This window comes from Centruroides vittatus, unplaced genomic scaffold, assembly GCF_030686945.1.
Source record: "Centruroides vittatus isolate TY-2023 unplaced genomic scaffold, ASM3068694v2 contig_751, whole genome shotgun sequence".
NCBI lineage: Eukaryota > Metazoa > Arthropoda > Arachnida > Scorpiones > Buthidae > Centruroides > Centruroides vittatus.
In genome coordinates this window covers 761,621-783,089 of record NW_027122488.1, presented here as the reverse complement: position 1 = coordinate 783,089, position 21,469 = coordinate 761,621, and the positions used below count along the sequence as shown (strand labels likewise).

The 21,469-nt window shown below is 29.4% G+C and overlaps 1 protein-coding gene across 1 annotated transcript in view; it reads left to right on the top strand.

The window, feature by feature from the left end:
* LOC136981312 (CREB3 regulatory factor-like) overlaps positions 1-20,805 on the top strand; it is a 55,331-nt gene extending 34,526 nt beyond the window's left edge. Inside the window, exons 5-7 of the mRNA XM_067277611.1 lie at positions 14,279-14,352; positions 14,437-14,547; positions 18,434-20,805. Of these exons, the coding sequence (XP_067133712.1) occupies positions 14,279-14,352; positions 14,437-14,547; positions 18,434-18,531 (283 nt within the window). The 3' untranslated portion in view covers positions 18,532-20,805. The remainder of the gene's footprint in view (positions 1-14,278; positions 14,353-14,436; positions 14,548-18,433) is intronic.
* Positions 20,806-21,469: the final 664 nt, after the last annotated feature.

The window sequence follows — 21,469 nt, the reverse complement described above, 5'->3', positions numbered from 1 at the left end:
TATTGTATATTTTATTTACATTTTACAATTTTTTTGCTCAATACATAACAATATTTACAACCAATTGGTTAATTTAAATATTAAGCAAAGCAAAGATCAGATGGTGGTCCAGGTAGCATAACTGACAGTACATCTGCATGGTGAGCAGAAGTTGTGGGTTTGAGTCTCACTCCAAACCAATAATTTTTTCCAGAATATTCAAAATTAAATTTATTTATTTCTAGTTATCAAATTTAACATGAGATGCCAGCTTAATCATCTACCTCTAGCCAAATTACTTAACTTATTTAGTCTTAAATAGCTTGATTCTTTATTGTGCTACTTTGTTTTCATATTCAGTACATAGTGCTATATTAATTTTCTCATCAGTTTAGAGATACATTGTGATTTCTTGTATTTTATGTTGTGGAATAATGGAGTTCAGAAAGTTCTTATAAAAATTTTTATTTGTCTGCATTAATTGTTAGCATATTCACTGACAAAAATATAAATGTTATATCCACACACACTATTATTATAATGAAATAAACAAGTTAAAGCTCCCTTCATAATAATATACTTTCACTATCAAATCCATTGTACTTCAGAATCTGGAAAGCTGTAAATTGAATACATATCAGTTCTATGTTATAATTCTATCATAGTTCTTTATATTAATATATTAAAATATATTTAAAATTATATTTTAACGAAATAATAGTGATATTGTTAATAGTAGTAAGTTTTTTAAATAAAATATGAAATATGTTACAATGGAAATAATGAAATACGAATGATATAACTGACTAATTATGGTACTATTTCTGTTCATTACTTATTTTTTAATAGCTAAGATAATAGTAAAAGATAATAGCTAAATGAAATTGTTGCAATGTGATGGTGTAATATAACAAGAGAGAGATTTTTTTAATCACAAAAGCATAATAATACAGATTAAAATAATTATTCAAAACAATTACAGAATATTGTAATATCAGCTTTAAAACTACAATAGAATTGTTACTTTATGCAAGATTAATGATTGGATAATAATGGAAAAAGAAGAGAAAATTTTATTAATTCAAGTGGTTGTTAAATTTTATGTAGTTTTTCATAAAATTATGTTAATGAAGTATGGAGTGTTCATTAACTCTAAAGCAATAGGCTAGTGCATCTGATATGAAAAAATATATTTATAGTAATTTCTTACATACAACCTGCAAAAACAGTTTTTGCAAGTTGTATGTAAGAAATTAACACAGCTTGATCTGTTTTCAAATTGACTTTAAAACATAATCTACAGGTTACATGTAAGAAATTATTGTGCTAATTTTTTGGGAATAACATCATATGTTTTTTTAAAATATTTAAATCAGATTGATAACACTTATTTCATTATAAAATAAATATATTGTAATAACCTTATTTATTTTGAATGCTAGACAATAGACTTGCTTATAGCGACCCTTGATTTAGTGATTCACTAATATATAACAACCAAAGATAAGCAGCCACTTGATTGTCATGATGATATTGCAATCAAGATGACATTGCACATAATAGACCTACAACTGAGCTTGAAAAAGAATACTAGAGCACGGCTATATGCTGCTTTGGGCCAATGCTAGGTTACTGAGGCGGTGCGATGACAAAAGGACTTTGTTCATATGGGAAAGTCTTTATATCTCATCTTTATCTCTGTGTAATTCCTGTACTGTCAATATTCCGCAACTATGGATAGCATTATTTAAATAATTCAGTCTGTAGAGTATCACATATAAGTTTACACTTGGGGATTTCTAGTGTTGTTGATAATTTCATGTAAACCTTATTTTTAATTTTATCTTAGTCTGTTTTAGCTTTTCAAATATTTGAAAAATTAGTCACCTGTCTTTATATTTTTTAAAAAAGCCCGTTATATGTTTTGTTCTATTCCTAAGTTTAAAATTGTATTCGATTTCATTGCCTGATAACAATAACCACAAATTATTGAAAGTACTTGCAATTTTTATTAAAATGTGTGTTTTTAAAATCCAGCACTTTGGTTTGTCCCAGATCAAGGTACAGTTTTCTAAATCTGGAAATACAGCTGTAAGTCTTAACTCTGTAGTGGCATTATATAAAACAAAGTGACCCACAAAAGTGACCTCATACCCAATCCCCACAAGGGACAAATACAGTACTCTTAAGCAACATTTTAATCATCCAGTTTGCCAATTCCAAACAACTTGCAATTGCAATTGATATTTCAGTAGTTAGAGCTGGGGATCAGTGTTCCTCACGGTTACTTTATTCACATGAATGCACTGACAAGCAATCATATGACTGAACATTTGTTAGTCCTTGACTGCAGTGCCTTCCTACTCCCATACAACAGATACTTTGTATGGAATGGAGGACTCCAAAAACTGGCTGGCATGACAGACAGAGTTGATGAAGTGAACAACATATCAGCATTCATACAGTTGATGTCATCAATAGAAAGCAACAGTAAGGCTGCAGCAGTCAATTGTTTAGAGAGGCAAGTTGCTGTACTGTCTTTACAGATACAACAGTTCATTCAAATGAATAAATTTCTGAAGACAAAGTCTGCCCAAAAGGGACTACCATTTATTTACTTTGTCTTCCAGACTACACACTTTCGTGATGACTGACCTTTCTTTTTAGGCTACTGGTCACCAAAAGCTAAAAAGTCCTTTTAAAACACAAAAAATACATCCAATTAAAATTACAAAAATTTTAAAAAAGGAACTGGTGACATACAGATGTCTTACTTTCTTCCATCCATACCTTCTTGGTGGTGTTATGGCTTTTATCTACTAGAAATGAGTGCTGGAAAATGTAGATTTTTAAAAAAGCTGCCCTCTGGTGACGATACATTGTAGAACTTTCATATTTAAATTTTCGTTCGATAGCAATTATATTATGAGTAAATTTTGGCAGACTTTGTCTTCAGAAATTTACTCATTATATAATTCATTTGTAAATTTTCGTCTGATAGCAGTTATCTCATCTTGTCTGTCACTATATCGAGACCAGGGGCCTCCCATTGCATCTAAGCTATGTTCCTATGCCTGACCCAGAAGAAAAATGTGACTAGAAACCATGTGTCAATTATTGATGCCTAGTTCTATTTGTTTGTTCGTTTGTTTTATTAAGTTATGGCAACACAACACTTGGGTGATCTGCCTAGGGGGGATGCCTTCCAGGAAGTCTTTTTAAGGGTAACTGACCCCTATTTAGGCATTACAGATGTGGAAAACCCGGAAAACTTCATGTGGCCAGCCTGTCCTGGCAAGGCACAAGCCCACGACAGAACTCCCAGTGTTCAGGGAATGGAACCACTTGGCTACTGGTGGGTTGTTAGTTCTGCATATCCAAGATTGCATGCAAGTGCTGAGCAAAAAGTCTATTTTTGGTGTATGCTCTTGTGAGGTACAAATTTCCATTATCTATGAAGAAAGATATGCCAAAGATATCCATCATAACACCATTCAGCACACTCTCTGAGTTTGCAGAAACCAAAGCTCATAAATACAATGCTGCACTGACTTTCCAACATTTCATACAGAAAGTTCTGGGAAGACTTGATTTCTGTGTTCCATACTTTAACAATGTTCTAGTTGCATCATCACCAAAAGAAAACCTAGAGTATCTCTGAATTTATTTCAATGTTTCAGTGAATTTGGTATTGAAATAATCTAAGTATGTGCTTGGTCTTTCTGACCTTTGTAATCACCAGATTTCCAATTTGGTGTTTTTCCTCTTTCCCATAAGGTTGTCACCATTCAGAACTTTCCTTAACCTACAACTAATAAGAACTTCAGGTGCTTCTTCACATTATTTAACTTTTATCACTGATTCATCTGCAGCTAAGCATCAAGCAACATAGTGCAGTCTCCTCAAAAGCAAACAAATCTGCAACAACTACAGCATCAAATGGTCTCAACAAGCCCAGGCAGCTTTTAAAAACTAATCTGGCAGAGTTGGCTACTCTGGCATTTCTGAAGGCTTCTGCTACAACTTTATATTGGATGTCTCAGACACTGCAATAAGAGCTGTAAATTATCAACACCAAGGAGCAACACTGGCTTTTTTCCCAAGAAAATTGAGTCCAACCAAATATTGGGTATAAAATAGAGAACTTACTGCATTTGTAACAATCGAATATTTTCAACATGTTTTAAAGGAATAACAATTCACACTTCTGACATATCACAAGCTGATAACATATGGCTTCTCATAAAAGACGGACAAGTTTTGACAACAGTTGGCAACTTGTGTGATCTTTAATATACCACATATATTCACATTTCCTTTGCACATTCTTTCTGCATCATAATCTTCTCTAACCAAAACCATTTCTTTAGGTTTTTTTTTCCATTATATTAACTAAGAAATAAATTTTAATTATAATTAGGAGTAAATGTCTAATTTGTAAATTAATTTTAAAATTTATAATAATTTAGCAAAGCTTATTAATACATTTAATTACAATAAAATGAATAGTTAGTATATTAATTATATAAGACTTTTGATTGTTAAAAATTTCTTTAGTTATATAAGCCTATTATGTAACCACTTGCCATAGTTATTTCAAATTGTCCAAACAAAACAAATTATACAGGTTAGGACATTTATATTCATATAAATATATAGAATTTGTCAATAACTAACAATTGGAAAATTCACAAATTTCTGTCACTATTAGATGTTTATCTATAGTAATGATTACCAAAAATAGCCTTTTGAAATTTGGTCATCAAACAGGACTCTCTCATTCATACAATAAAATAATACACATCACACCTCTGTTTTCAAATTTAAATCATTCCTATAAGTTGTTCAGAAACCAATTTGTTTTCAAACCAAAACAAACTTTCCCATAAACAATATAAAATGGATTAATCCATTCTCAACCCTAAAACAAAGCTTTTTTTTTTAGTTTGTATTTCATGCATAAAAATGCCTACAAATGCAATATATCACCATCTATATCTATCCTAATATATATATATAGTTAAAAACCCATTTTTAGTTAAAACTAGTTTTTACTGGATGTCATTGTTAAAACCTGTTTTGTCTAGTTAAAACTAGAATTTACTGCTGTACATGTTTTGATTTTAGATAAAACTAGTTTTAACTTTTAACATTAGTTAAAACTAATTTTAGCTACATAAATATGTTTGGGAGAAATAAATAAAGTGATGATTGGGATTAAAACATTTGTATTATTTAATACAATATTTATTTATTGAAAATATTGGTCACACATCTGTGTTATTAACATTAATTAACCCTTTGTCCCTGAAGGCACTGATTGATCGGTACTCTGGCTTTTTAAGCAAAACTTCGAGGGTACCGATTCATCGTTACTTTGGTAAATATCGATATTTGTAAAATTTATTAACAACAGATATAATCTTGTTCGATATGAAGTGAATAAAATATAATAATTTATTATATTAGTTGATAGCAGTATAAAATTTTGATTTCAAACAAATGTTTGATATAATGTGCGATAATTTCACAACTAATAAACATACATGCATAAGTGTTATATCGAATTGTACAAAACAATATTCTATGTCTTTCTGGCTCAGTGCCAGCAAACAACTATGTAACTAGACAATGTTAATTTTCACAAAATGTTACAAATTATCAAGTTTGTGTGTCAGTTCTGATATACATTATTTTTTTTTCTTATAAATTTTTCTAATAAAATATATTTAAAAATATCGTATTTAAAACTAAAGATATTAATAAATGTAAGTGATTTTTTTCATATAGATATAATGATAATTTGATTTTTAAAGAAGTTTTAAAATAATATCGCCTGACTGACCTATATTGCCTTAGGAGAGATCACAAAATAAACATAAACAAGATGTCGGGGAAAAAGGGTTAAAGCAATACGAAATTTGTCATACACTATAGGAACGTGTTAGCTGAATGACCTTGGTCGAAACAGTTTTTACTAAGCCATTTTGCTAAAACCCGTTTTGTCTAGTTAAAACTAGTTTTAACTCAAATTCATTTTTGACTAGCAGTAAATTCTAGTTTTAACAATGACATCCAGTAAAAACTAGTTTCAACTAGTTAAAATGCATTTTAACTAAAAATCGGGTTTTTACTGTAACATATATATATATATAATTTTAAAAGCAAAATGTTCTGTCACCACAACCAAAACTGAAACTAACACTTTACAAAGAAGTGTTATAAACAGAGACTTAACTCTAACTCTAACTCAATCAAGATGGACAACAATTACTTTATTCACACTTTCTGAAATATAATGTTTCAACTGATTTGATTTGATTTCGATTTTAATTTTGGTTTCAATGTGAAGGAGAGAATTTTAATTATTATTTTATTAACTGGATACCAAGTATTAATAAATATTAATATTATAATATATAATATAATAAATTAAATAACAAAAATTTATTAATAATGTAAGCATATTTAAACACACATTCATGGATACCATTTATATTATGTGAATGTCAATTAAAGTGGTTTTTATTCATTAATTTGATTTCAATTTGACTGTGGCATGTACTAAAAAATGGAAATAGTATCTTTCTCACATGCTCATTGAAATCTAATTTAAATAGCAATATTGTTAATGATTTGTGTCGTCGTGTCTAATGATGCAAATCAAATCTCGGTGCCACTAACTTTTGAATTGGATAGTCCGATCGTTGATTGGTTGGGGCGTTGACTTTCTTTAACAAAGGATGCATAAGTAGTTGACCATATGTGGCCTGCTCTTGCCAAGTAGCTTGTTCAACAACTGGAGCATTGGTCCAAAATTTTGTTCACAAACTGAATTGTTTGAAAAAGCGAGATGTTATAAACGCAATCAAACCTAGAGTTTCAATTAGATTATTATGAAGGGTTCGGCAATGTGCTTTACAGTGGGGATGTCTCATAACACATCCTTATCACAGAAAACACACAAAAAATATTGGAAATAATTTGTTTGGACCATATGGCAGAATTTTAAAAATTTTAGAGAGTTTGGAAATTCTAATGAATGGGGTTGGTTATTGTTTAGTAATTCTATTGTCAAAATATAGGGGTTGAATAAAACTGAATTAAGAAATCAAATTAAAGGCTGAATTGATAACTGATGGGATGATTAAATTGATAAAATGAAAGTTTTTTTAAATACATTTTGACTGTATTTTTTTTTTACATTTATTAATATGAAAAAAAACATGATAATTTTAAGAAAATTACTTAACTGTGATATGCTTTATGTAATTTTTAATTATAAGTTTATCATACAAACAAAAAACAAATCAGTTTTTAAATATAAATGAATCATTGGTGATCCCAGCTATGAATTATCAGTGATTCATGATGTTACATGATCAAAAGTTAACATTACATTACTAAGTATTATGAGTTGCTTGTTTGTGGTTATATTTTTCAAACAGTTTACTATTGCATAATCAGTTGTAGATTAATTAAATCTGATTGTGAATAATTCTAGAATATTTGTTAAACAGTAACTAAATTTATTTGACATAATCAAACATTTTTACTAAAATATATATATTTTTTCTATTTTCTTGTTTTTTTTTTTATATTCTATGAATCTACATTTTATTTTGATATTTCTAATAGCTCACTAACAGATCACTGTCATAAATTAATTCTGAGAAGACTGATGTTTCTCTGTAAATTCTTAATAGAAATAGATTTAGAGATAAAGTAGATTTGTAATTAAACATATATAAATTTATGCTTTGACAAATATTTACAAAATGCTTTAGAGATATGTCATCAAAATAATAATCGCTGATGTATTACAGGTGATAGAAAGATGAAAAATTAGATGTTGTGTACGTGAAATCAAAAATTAATTTTGTATTTCATTAGAGTTAATGAATATAAGTCATTACATTTTTGATTCTCATATTAATACTTAATTTTATTAGACTATAATATAGTCTAATAAAATTAAATTACCAAAAAATAAAATTATTAATATATTATCATTATTACTTTAATTTAAAAAAATATGATTTAAAAAACTATTTAATATCAAAAGCAAAAGAGCTTTTATTATATTTGTACATAAATAAAATTTACTTTTATTTACCTACAAATATGCATATTTTAACTTATAAAAAAAAAATATATGCACATTTTAAAACAAAAAGTTGTTATTTTTCTTGTTCAGATTCAAATGCATTTCAAACCTTTTAACCAGCAACAAGAATTTAATGAACAAGCACTTTTGATCCTTGCAGGATCATCTTCAGGTTATGCAAAAATCAAACTTATGGTAAAGAATATGGAATGGAATAAATACAAATATAGCACAGTATTTAGTAGCATTTACCACTCATTCCAATAACAAAATTAGGGAGGAGGTGCTAAAATTATTAGAGTTGGAGAATAGGAGGGTGAAATCATTAGAATAAATCCAAATTTAGAAGCAACCAATAATCAGGTCTTTGACATTGATGCACTGCTTATGTAAGGAAGTTATCAAAAAAAATGAGTGTTAATTTATTAGATACAGGAACGAACAGTGAGTATATGATGTCTTACAGTTTATAAATTTTTTGTGTTTTTATTTATGATAGTCTGGAATGGAATAAGTTTGATATTTGTGTAACCTGAAGATGATCCTGTAAGGATCAAAAATACTTGTTCAGTACTCTTTTTGCTGATTAAAAGGTTTGGTTTTTATTACAACATAGTTATTGTGGTAGACTTCCCGGAAGGCATTTTCCCTCACATAACATCGTGCACCAGAGAAGGCAATGGGGAACCGCTTTGGTTGTAACTTCCCCAGGACACACCTTGGCGCCTTACTAACCACGTATTAAGCTGCGCCAGGTGCTCACTGGCGTCAGGATTTCTGATATGGCATGCAGAGAGAAAGTGTTATTGTGGTTTCCACAATAACACTCTCTCTCTGCATGCCATATTCTATTACAAATATTCTATAATTTTCACTATTTGTAATGCTCTGTTATAAACAATAAAACAAAAAGAATACAATCAATTGCATTCCTTAATTTTATATATATTTATTTATTATATACTGTATGTAGTACATCTCATACAGTCACAACTTACAAAATATTAGAATTGGTCCTTTATAGAATTTTGTATGCATGAATACAAAATTCTAATATGAATAATAATAGCAATTTGTGCCAACAAAAAAAAATTTAACAGTTTGATTTATATAAATTGAAATAAAGTTCCTCATAAAAGAGACAACCTTTCATGAGTGAAAACTAACTAATATTGACATCAGAATTATTTTACAGATAATTATACAATTTATGTATATATTTAATAAAAGATTCTATGATATGAAGTAATACAAATATAAAAAGATACCAGTATGTCACAAAATAAAGAATCAGTCTCAAACTTTATATATATTATTTCGTGACATACTTAAAAATTGTGTACTGTTAAAAGATTCATTAGAAACTAGGATAGTCACCTCTAAAATAATCTTTGGGTTTACATAGCTTCATACATGTAACCACCATTGCACTCTGATGATTGTGTGACCATAGCCACATTCAATAGATCACATAACTATTGGTCTTTTATACTGATCTTCACTCAATGAGGCTGGAGTAAACCTGAATATAGAAACAGAGATGATCAAATATATTAGGGGACCCAGTGCAGAGGGTAAAGTTTCATTATTCTGCAATTTAAAAGGTAAAGCAGTTTTCTATGCCACCTGCATATCTTCTTTTGTTTTAATGCAGAAATGAATTAAATCTAAACACATACCCATAACTTGAACATAAACTGCTAGCTATAGTTGAGGTAATGATTTAACAAATTTCAAAACATATAACATGAATATGCAAAACAAATTGAACTTAATCCTTAGGAGTTATTGCATATTTACATGCTCTCCATGGACTTCATGTATGAGCCCTTTTATACGTTCAAAAAAAAAAAGAGAGAAATACATATTTATTAATAAATAGCAGTCTTAAAGATTTATTTGTTAGTAAAAATATGATAGCCCATAGTAGTTCTTGAGTTTTCTCTGGACCTGGTGAAAACTTTCCCAGCTCTGTTAATGGCCCTGTGTACATGCATAGGGGGAAAAAAAGACAAATACTGTAAAAAGGAATAACAAGATCAAAAATTTATAAGACCTGGAAATGAGTCGCAGAAACCTGAAGACTGAATCAAATCCAGAGAAGCGGTCACTTTAGTTGAATCAATAATAGATCTCCGGGAAACGCATTGGTGATTGAACTTTTCTTTTTCTGTCTACTGAATATGGTGATTAAATGTTGGTTTGGCATTTCTTAGCATTGAGGTTTAAAACAGAAATAGATATAAGAAAGGTCTGGCAATGTATCTATGCATACTGTTATTCATAGATGGTTAGAAAAAGATCTTATTGGACAGAAAGCTGCAAGAAAACCTCACCTGAATGATTTAGAAGACATGCTTGGGCAAAAGTCTGCAAGAACTTTTGATGAATGGAAAAATGAAATTTTCAGTGATAAAAACAACTGTAAATATCTCTATTCACAAAGAGAATAATTTTGTGTCATTGAACTGGTAAAAGTTATGAGATGGATGCTTGATTCTGGTTGGATGCAGCTTATGTACAGTACAGTTATGTTTTTTTCCTGTATTTCAGCCACTATATTGGCACATTGAATGGGACTAAATATGTAGACATTTTGGAGTCCTAAATATTATTGTCTGTATGAGACTTGGGTTTGCAGAATTTTATCTTCCAGAATAACAATGCTCCTTGTCAAAGTTGGTGACAGATTGGCTCATGCAAAAGCGAATATCTTCAGTGGCCTGTACAAGACAGACCCTATTGAAAATCTTTGGATGAATTTAAAGAAAAAGATTCATAAACAAAACTCATCATCTAAAACAGGGATGGGCAACCTGCAGCCTGTAGGAATATTTTTTGCGGCCCACCTCACATAAAATATGAATACATATATCAATTTTCCAGATTAAGGAAGTATGCAGCAAAAATTCAAATGTTATTTTCTACAACTTATGTTTGTGAATAGCTTTTCTGCAATGAACTTAGTAAAAATTAAAACAAGAAACCGGCTAACAGACACATCAAAACTAATTTAAAATTAGCAGTGATTGATATTTAACCAAATATTTTAGATATATTATGTTTACATCAGTTCCAGAAGCTAAATTAAGTTTACCCATGCTAATTTATAATTATATATGAGTGAATAATTGTGATTTACCAGCATTTTTTTTTCCTCTTTTCTCTTGTATGCGGCCCTTACATAGAAAAAGATTGCCCATCCCTGATCTAAAAGAACATTAAGGCTATAATTGCCATTTGATGTCATGTCATCAAAACAGAAGAGTTATGGAAGATAATTAATTAACAGCATGCCTAAGAGATGTGCTTTTGTATTAGAAAATAATGGCTACCCAAGTTAGTCTGTATTCCTTACTGTTTTGGTAAACAATTTCAACTTCTAATTCAGTTGACATATCCAAACTGGGACAAATTTCAACACAGTAATCACAATGTCTTAACTCACCTTTCCAATGATACACAGCATATATCTGAATCATAACATTACTTTAGGTGAGTTGAAACAAAAACATTTTATTTTCATATTACTGGTCACCACTCTATAGTCTTCAGTAATAATATATATTATATAAAAATTTTTTTTTGGTTAGCTCTTGTTTGTAAAATTTCTTAAATCCAATCAGAGAAACTGTTAATAACTGTTGTTTTACATATATGGATTAATTAAACAAATTATTTATATATATGAGGTATATTCAGAAAGTAAAGATACAAGACCAGTAGAAATCCAAGGAAAATTATTTTTCAGTTTTTTGCACTGTCATTTGAGTCTGAATTACGTGACAGAAGTGACTTGACTTTAATTGTATCATTGTTATACTTGCAGTGTGTTTAAAATGATCATGTCAATTTGTAATCCCATCAAGTGCAAGGTTTCTTTGGTGATTTGATTTATTTGCAAGAAAGAAGAAATTACTACTGAAATCCATTAGTAATTTGTTTCTGTTTATGGTGAAGACAACGTGAACAGGCTAAACAACAAAATGGTGTCCTACTGCACAATAAGCTGATTCACATGCTGCTTGCATCACACAAGAGTTGTTTCTTTACACTGGAATGATGCATGTTCATATTTTTATCCACTTTCACTTTAAAATTTTTACTGAATACTGAAAATTAAAGCTTGAAATTTGACAATGCTAACATTGGCTTATACCCATAAACCAATGTGTAAAAATTTTTAACAATAAAAATATTTTATTTTTAGTTTTCTACATTGTACCATCTGTTCCATCTGATTACTAAAACTTTTAAAAATGGGATAAGATGCAATTTGGAATGAGATGCACTTCATATATTGAATTGCATTACAGTAATATATTGTCCAGCCAAACAACTCCCAGATTACATCGGACTACTTTTCCACAATTATATTTCAATTAATTACTAAGTAATTTGTCACTAGAGGAAGGAGTTAGGCACCATATCTTATTTGATTTAATAAGAGAGAGCACTTCCCTCTAGTGATGAATTACTTAATAATTAATTAAAATACTGGGTGTTTCAAAAAGAATCATCTTCATTACTTTTCATAATATAAGCATTTTAAATTGGATACACACTTGAAGATAAGATTACTTTTATATTATAGGACTAAAGTTTTTTTTTACATACTAAATCATAGGTGCTCAATATGCCCATATTTGGATGCATGGCACATGTTCAAATGGTAATGAAATTTGTCCCAAACTTCTGCGAGCATGTTTGGATCCACTGCTGTTGTGCGGTTTCAGAGTTTGACTACTGTAGCTGGAAGAGGAGGCAAATAATTGGAGTCTTTTGTACCCCACAAGAAAAAAAATCGCAAACAGTGAAGTCTGCCAACCAAGGTGGCCAGTTATGTAAAGCTGAATCATTAGGTCCCATGCGACTGATCCATCGTTGGGGAATCTGTGTATTCAAAAATTCTCGAACTTCCAGGCTCTAGTGTGGTGGTGCCTCATCCTGCTGGAAAATGAAGTCATCCGAATCCGTCTTTAACTGTGGGAAAAGCCAGTTTTCTGTTGTCCAGTTGCCATCTTGAAAATATGGAGGTGACAGAGGAATGAAGCGTGTGGTGTTGCCAATTGGTAACCACATAAAACTTGAGAATTTTTTCTTTCTAACTGTACATCATTTGGATTAAAAGCTGAATATTTATGATTTTTTAAAATTTGATGACTCTTTTTGAAACACCTTGTATAATTGCAAAAAAGTAGCCCGATGTAATCCGGTGGTTGTTTGGCTTTACAGATTTATCGGATTTTGTGATGTTTGTTTATGTAATATATTGTCTTTTTTTATGATAGAACTATTATATAATTAACATTTACTCTTTATTCTTTGTATTTATAAACACAAATTTCTTATAAAGCATTATTTTATCAGTTATATAATTTTGCACATCTAATGTTATAGAAACAAGTAAAACAAAAACTTCAAGTTAAGTAATTAGTAATCAAATAGTAAAATAGGTCTGTCAGTCAGTCAAGTTGAGATCATTTGTTGAAACTTTTTGACTTAAACTACAAACGTGATAAATGTTGAATAGGAATATTTTGATATTTGTTAACTTTTATGTTACATATTTTAATTCATTAACTAAATAATAACACTTTTAAATTAATGATAGCATTTGTTTTTACAAAGTCGGCATAGGTAATTTATCTTATTTTTTTAATTGCAATTTTGTGAATCTGAAATACTTACAAAAGAAAACATCTATATACTTAAACAAGCAATTACTGGTACTTATTATGACATTGTCACAATGCTGGACTGCAATTTTTTAATGACTTTTTATTGTTAAATTAAAATATTATCTATGTATGAACTTCCAGTCCATATTGGAAGATCGTATACAGTTAATTGGGGCCGCTGTCTCGGTCTTGATTTTCATCTATCTAACTCTGTTCTCAAGATTAATGGAGGACAGATGGATGAGAGTAGGAAAGTACAGAACTGCAATTTGAAAAATGCAGTCCTATTACATGAAATAAGTTTCAAAAATATTTTATTTATGTATTATAAAATTATTTAAAGGATACTGAATAAAATATTATATACTACTTTAAGTAATAAAGTTATAATTATTGAATGGCAAATGGAATAACATGGATCTTTAGAATAGTCTAACATAATAGTATTTTTAATTGTAGTTCTTTTCTTAATTTTTATTTTATCTTGATTAAATATAATTTGTTTTTTTAGAGTATGTAGATTGAAGAAGAAAGCTCAACATGAAGCCAATAAATTAAAACTATATGGTTTACAGAAAGAACATTGTAAGTTTATGCATTTCTATTCAGTTAAAATGAATAAAATTTGTATAATAAAATATAATCATAACTTATCCATTGGTTTGTTAGATAATTTATTGGTCTTAATAGAAGAAATAAAACCATTACTGAAAGAAACATTAGAAGGAAGTAAACAGTCGTCTCTAACTCAAAAAGTTGAAAAAGTACTAAGTTTACATGGTAAGAATTATTTTTAAATTTTATTTATCAGATGATAAATTACTATTATAGAAATGGCAATCTGGATCAGATTTGCCTATAATGGATATAATAGAAGCCATCTAAATACCCTAAAATGTGCCAATATTAATTAATCAATCAGTCACTCAAGTCTCTTTTTGCTATTATGAAGAAAGAAATTGAAATTTGCTAGATTTACAATTTTTATAGTAATGAAATATTTGTCCAGAAAAAGTAGTGCTCACTGATAGAAGGAAAAGTGACAAGCAAAATTGAAAATGTTTCCATTGTATTGTTAAATCAGTCATTAATTTCTTTGATTCTGATCTTACTATTTGAAACATTAAATTCATTATTCTTATTCATTTGTAAAGTAACTGGGTTCAGTTTCTATCAATCAAGATCTTCCTATTGATTTTCCAGTCATGTGATCATTGGGAATTAACTGTTTAATGTAATAAATATTCCTCTTTCTAGACTAAATGCTTTCCTTTGACATTTTCCTTTCATTAAAAAAATCAATGATGTTTTCATAAAATTTTTGTTTGTTATAATACTAGATGTATACATTGTCAGATGACAATAAAATCTTTTTTTTAATGAACGGTCTTTCAACAATACAAATATAATACTAGATGTATACAGCTGACCCTTGATAATCTGACACTTTTGTAATTCGATAAGCTCGGTAGTCCGACGCACCTCCCGTCAAGGTCACCGTAGTCCGTCGTTACGTGTCTGCTTGCACAGTAGGATGTCGCGACATGAATCTCCCCACCCAATTCTTACACGATGACACACATTTCTTGTGTTTTCTATGAGCAGTTCTGTACGTACTGTATTATTTATGCCTATACATACTGTATGTACATTTATTGGCTTCCATATTTTTTTTAATAAACATGTTTTAGTTAACTGAAATGGGTGTTTCATTTCCATATTAACCTAGGCAGCATTTTACTCATAAAATGTAGGATTATTGTAGGCTACTGCTAGCAAAACAATGCCAAATATGTAATCACTTTCGGTAATCCGACACCCCATTTGGTCCCATACCTGTCGGATTATCAAGGGTCAGCTGTATATCTAATTTGGCATGGAATTATATTAAATAGTATTTCAGTTTTATTTGTCTAATTCCATGCAAATTTGTAATACATTATGTAGTTATGTTTATAATTATCATGCATTTGTAAAATCAAAAACACTTCTCCAACAAATGTTTTAAATTTATAAACCTGCTTCAGTTTCAAACCACACAATGATCACTGTGAATCTAAATGAAGCAAAAATAATAAAATTAGTCTATGATGAAGATCACTTAAGAATGCTTGAAACATTAGAGACGTTTAAAGCCACATTAACCATAAACTCAGAATTCCTATCTAATACTTGGTAGTCATTCTTTGATAAGCCCACAGATTGATTGATTGATTGATTATTTGTATGTCTATGCCTTTCCAGTATGATTAAAGTGCACAATAAGAATCCTGTATTTTTATTTTATGTGCTCAGTTTATCATTAATATATAAAATACATTGTATACAAAAAAAAATACATTTTCAAATGTATTTTTTTGTATATAGAGTTTGTCCAATAAGTATCGGGACTGATTTTTTCCTGCCAGTGGGAAGGGGTGGAGGGCGGGATTGATGTGGGGATATCACGTAAGCTATGAGACCCAGCTCAGTTGTCTCTGAGCCTTTGGAGTGTACAGATTGCACCCAAAGTGAAAGTGTGTTTAGTGCTCATACCGAGAGTCAAGATGCAGTGAACCATCAAGCAACATTTTACCAACAAATTTTGCATTAAATTGAACAAATCTTCTCTGGAAACTTTTGATATGATCCGTGAGGCTTACAAGGACAAAGTCATGTCTAGAACACATGTTTTTGAATGGCATAAAAAATTCAAAGATGGCTGGGAAGACAAACAATGCACTGGATGTTCAACAACAACCTGAACCGATGAAAATGTGGCCAAAGTGCAAGAACTTTTGAACTCCGATTGCCAGTTAAATGTTTGTTGATAGGAGTTAAATTTAGCAAAATCCACTGTGCATTTAATTGTGACTGATGATTTGCAAATGCAGAAGATGTGAGTGAAGTTCATGATGGAGGTTTTGTCAGACGAGCAGAAGGAACACTGTGTGACGATTTGTCATGAACTGTTGGAATGTTTGGAGACCAATTTAAATTTTTTGGACAGGTGACAAGACATTGAAGCCGCTTGAACTGCCTCAATTGTCCTGAAACAATGGGGTATCTGAACAGATTTGTGGTTGCCAACTTCCAGAGGGGTGTATAAAGACTGAAAAAAGCACTGGCAGCAGTGCCATATGTACAGTGAGTTAATAATCTTCAAAATATATCTTCAATAAATTTCTTTTTATGACTTCAGTCCTGACACTTATTGGATAAACCCTGTATTATATTTAAAAAATTTTATAAATAACATCATCGAATGTTTGAAACATTTCATTTTGGAATTTTATAGTTTGAATTTATACTAAAATAATATCATATAATTACAAATTGACATGTCCATACATATATGAATCTTATTGTTACAAGAAACACAACACTGTTTGTAGACCTCCATATTGTTGATGAATAGGAAAATTTTTAGAACTCTGTTTTATTTTATTTGCTGTTTTGACCATCTATGGACCCTCCTCAGACAGTTGTAAATCTGTATTAAATAAAATATAAGCTTTTCGAAACTCTATATCAGCGATTCCGAATCTGGGGGTAGGCAATAGGTTGTTTGGGGGTACAGAAAAAATAATATAAAACTATTATGTATCACAAGTTAATAGTATTAAAAAATTATTAGGTAAAAAATGTTCCTTGCAATAATCACAAAGTTTGTTATACATTTCAAAATGCAGAAATAGAAATAAAAACTTGCATTGTACAATCTGCAGCGTAACAGATCAATAAATATTGTGGAGTTAGTCAATGGTAGTGGGGATACCATTATACGTGATTAGTGATAATGCTATGGACTTTTGATGGTGGGGTATGTTACAGTTATCATCATCTCCTCTCAACAATATCCTCACATGTTGTTTGAAAAAAGTATTTTTTATTGTTAGCAAGGAAAAGGACATAGCTAGTTTCTCCAGATTTTCTCTACAAGCGATAGTCTTGTCAATAAAATAAATTAATTAAAAATTATGTCTTGTTTATAAAATTGTACTGCCCCTCTGTCTTACCAGCTTAGAGGTATGAAGGAGTACATGTCAGAAGTTGCAATTTGGCACAGAGTGACTATTAGGTGACTAAATCATTCACGCATAAAAAAACCAGACTTGTAGGTACTCGGAGGACTGAGAACGGAGTCAAAATAAAATTCAAAATGGTGACACTCTCTACAAACAGGCAGTGCAAGATTTGCGCATATATTGCTCATTAGGAAGTTGGAAATGCCACGGGGGGTATGCTAATGAAAAAAGGTTGGGAACCATTGCTCTATATGATTGATTCAAATAGGAAAAATGTTGTTGCGTTTCTTGTACAGTACATTTAAACGGGACTTAAAAGCTACCGCCTCAAATTCAGTGTAGAAATCGTGCTTATTCAGAAGGTTAAGAAGCATTATTGATCTATCTCCAGGGTGTCTAAAATTAAATGTGCTTACAAAATTTTAAATTACTTCGACAGTTTCAAAAATAGTTCCATTTTTTTTTGCTAGGGTTCTACAATGGCTCAAAATTCCATTAAAGGTAACACACACACTTTGGACACTCTTGCTATAAAATTGTTAAGAGTTCCCATCTGTTGTCACACAATTTATATTAGTTACACTTTATATAAATTGAACTAAAAATTTAACTTTTATCTTCATGTATTGAGAAGTAAGATGCAATTATAAATGTTTCAGACCCCACAAGAGTGGCCGGACGCACGACGGAATTCGTCAACGGCATACTGGAGAAAGTTTCAGAAGGGGACCCCAATGGAGGACTGTGCGACTTGTAAAAAGCAATGCATCAAACTTTCTACCATTTTACCATTATTCGCCACTTTTTGTCAGAGCAACAAAATTAAGAACTGTACTGCTTTGTATATTAGCAAATGCTGGCAATTTACATACTGTAAAAAGAAAAGATTATTATATATTTTTGTTTTATACGCTTATTATACATGAAACGTTTACCAGATGTTAAAAAAATTGTTATAGTTAGTTATTTATGTTTTCCTAAAATATTATTATGAATAACTCTGTATATAGACTTAGAAATTATGTATACCAGAACTATGATTGTTATTCAAACTAATCTCGTTAATTGAAGGATATATATAACATATCAATACAGATGACTTTCACAATATTATAACTTTTTGTAAAAATATAAATTATATATATATATATATATATATTTTTTTTCTTAAATGTAATTCCATTATTACATCTTGTGGATTTTGTTGGTATTTGAGGCAGAAATGTAGTTTTTTTTTTTAATTTATCAGTTAAATAATGAACTGTCCCTTAATAAATAGTGGAAATTTCCACCATTTTTTTGTTGTTTCAAAATAAACTATTAAAGCTGCAAAGACAAAAAAATATTTTTTCTTACTATATATGATAATTATACACTTACAGGAATCTTAGAGCAGACGATGTTCAAAACAAGCTTTACTTTAAAAGTATATAAAGTGTGTTTCTAATTCTAGATGGTGTTTAATTCTTTCTTGTCTGCCAAGTTGACGATTAGTATTTCGCCTGGCTTTTTCAAAATTTTACCGACTGAACATTAACTAGCATACAATACTCTAGTGGTCGACCGGATAAACTCGTAACAATAAGTATTATAAGAATGTCTGCTAGAAGCTTGCTTATTTAAGGAGTTGTGAACTCCTCCTAGACTTAACGTGTCCTTAAATAAAGTAAGCTTCTCACAGACATTCTTATAATGCTTCTTGTCCTTAATGATAATTAATTAATTACACAATATGAGCATTAATAATAATAATAATGACTATTGTCTTAAAAAAACTGTTAAAATTACAAACAAACTGTTTACAAACAAATTTCAAAGTAATTTTAACAGTTTTTGTAAAGAAACACACATTAATAGATATGCAACAAATAATATTTGCTGTTGGATTTTAGGTATAAAAGCAAAAAGTAAATTTTTTTACTTAGTTTGCATACGACGTACACTTTAATAAATATGTCAGCTTCGAAAAATACTTTTTTGTAAATCAGATTATCCTACTAGAAATCAAATAATATATTGCCTTAACTTGCTTTTTGTTAATTCTTCAATGTGCCCACAAATTAAATTTAATTGATGATATAAACATTTTAACATAAAAATTAATTTAGATTGTGATAAAAAAAAAGCTAAAGAAATATTATATATATAAATTTGTTAACCCTAGTCATCTTTAGAATAATTTCTTTTAAAAATTTTACTACAAGTTATTTATTCTAAATTCTCTTGAAAAAGTTTATAATATAATGAATTTATATAAATGTGTATATATAATTAATAAATAAGATTGTTTTAACTCAATTTATTAAAGATTTATCATTGAAAAATAATGGAAATTTCATATTTTAAACAATAGTTGAATTATTTGTTGGAAAAGAAAAATTAATTTGGAAAGTTTTAATAAATAAAACTAAAATTCTGTATTTCTAATATATATTATTAGATCGAACTAGAGAAAAGGATCGAAATGCATTCTTAAAATTCCACAAAATTTTAAATAAATCGCATCCTTGCAATTACGTATGCCATACCATAGATTTAAAATTTGACTAGTGCATAAAAATCTGTGATATTTTCTGAACTCCGAGAATTTTTTGTAAGACTCGTGTGTATTAAATTTGCATTCATTCCTGTGCATTATATTTAAAATTCCAAACGTACCGTAAATAGAAATAATATGCACTCGTTTCATTAAACTGTTTTTTTCAAATGAGAAAAACGCTTACCCTTTCCGGTTTAAAATATTAAATATTTTTCCAACCAATGATTCAATTATCATTTTACACAAATGTATAATGTATAATATATAATAATATTTGTGTGCTTTGTAATAAAATTTTGCAATACGTCAAATTATGAGAAATCTCTCATATGAGAAGATCTAAAAAAATTATTTTTGTACTTGTAAATTATATTCTTGCCTCGTTATTGTTGTTAAATATTTTAGTACAAATAATCTGTAAATAAATTTATATTAAATATTCAAAAATAATATTTTGACATAAAATGTTCAAAAATATGTTTATATAATATATATATAATGCACTGTGATAAAGTTGTGTGTTAAAATAAATTTTATATTAAGCCATTAAAATTTATCATTTTATATTTTTCTTAGCTCTTACGAAAAATAACATCAATAATTCGGATAGAATTATCTCGAGATGCAGTCGACGTATTAATATTTCATTGAGTAAATACGCTTTTCCAATTTAAAAGTATTCATATTATACAAGAATCATTTACAATTATTTGTAAATATTTCAAAATTACAGCTGTACAGAAGTAAAATAAAATTTATTACAGAAATAGTGACACGTCTTGATTTTGTATTCTTTGTAGAGAATAACACTAATGATCATAAATTTAGAACTTTAATTACAATCATCCTTTGCAAAAGAGTAGACGTTCAGTTATCCGTCAAAAGAACTATTGGGAAAGTCTCGACCAAATTTAGTATAGGGTGATGCGGAGTGAAAGTGCAGATTAGACTGGCTTTAAGTGTGTTACCGTTTAGTTTCGTATTTAAGAATATGCCCGAAATTTACAGTCCCTTAATAAAAAGGAAAAAAATTTGTTTTAAAGTTAAATTTGCATCTTTCCCCGACTTGGGACAGAAGCGTACATTCTTGTAGTATCTCGATTCAAGCTTGATATGGGAAGATAATTCTTAAACTGTAAAATACAGTCAAACCTTG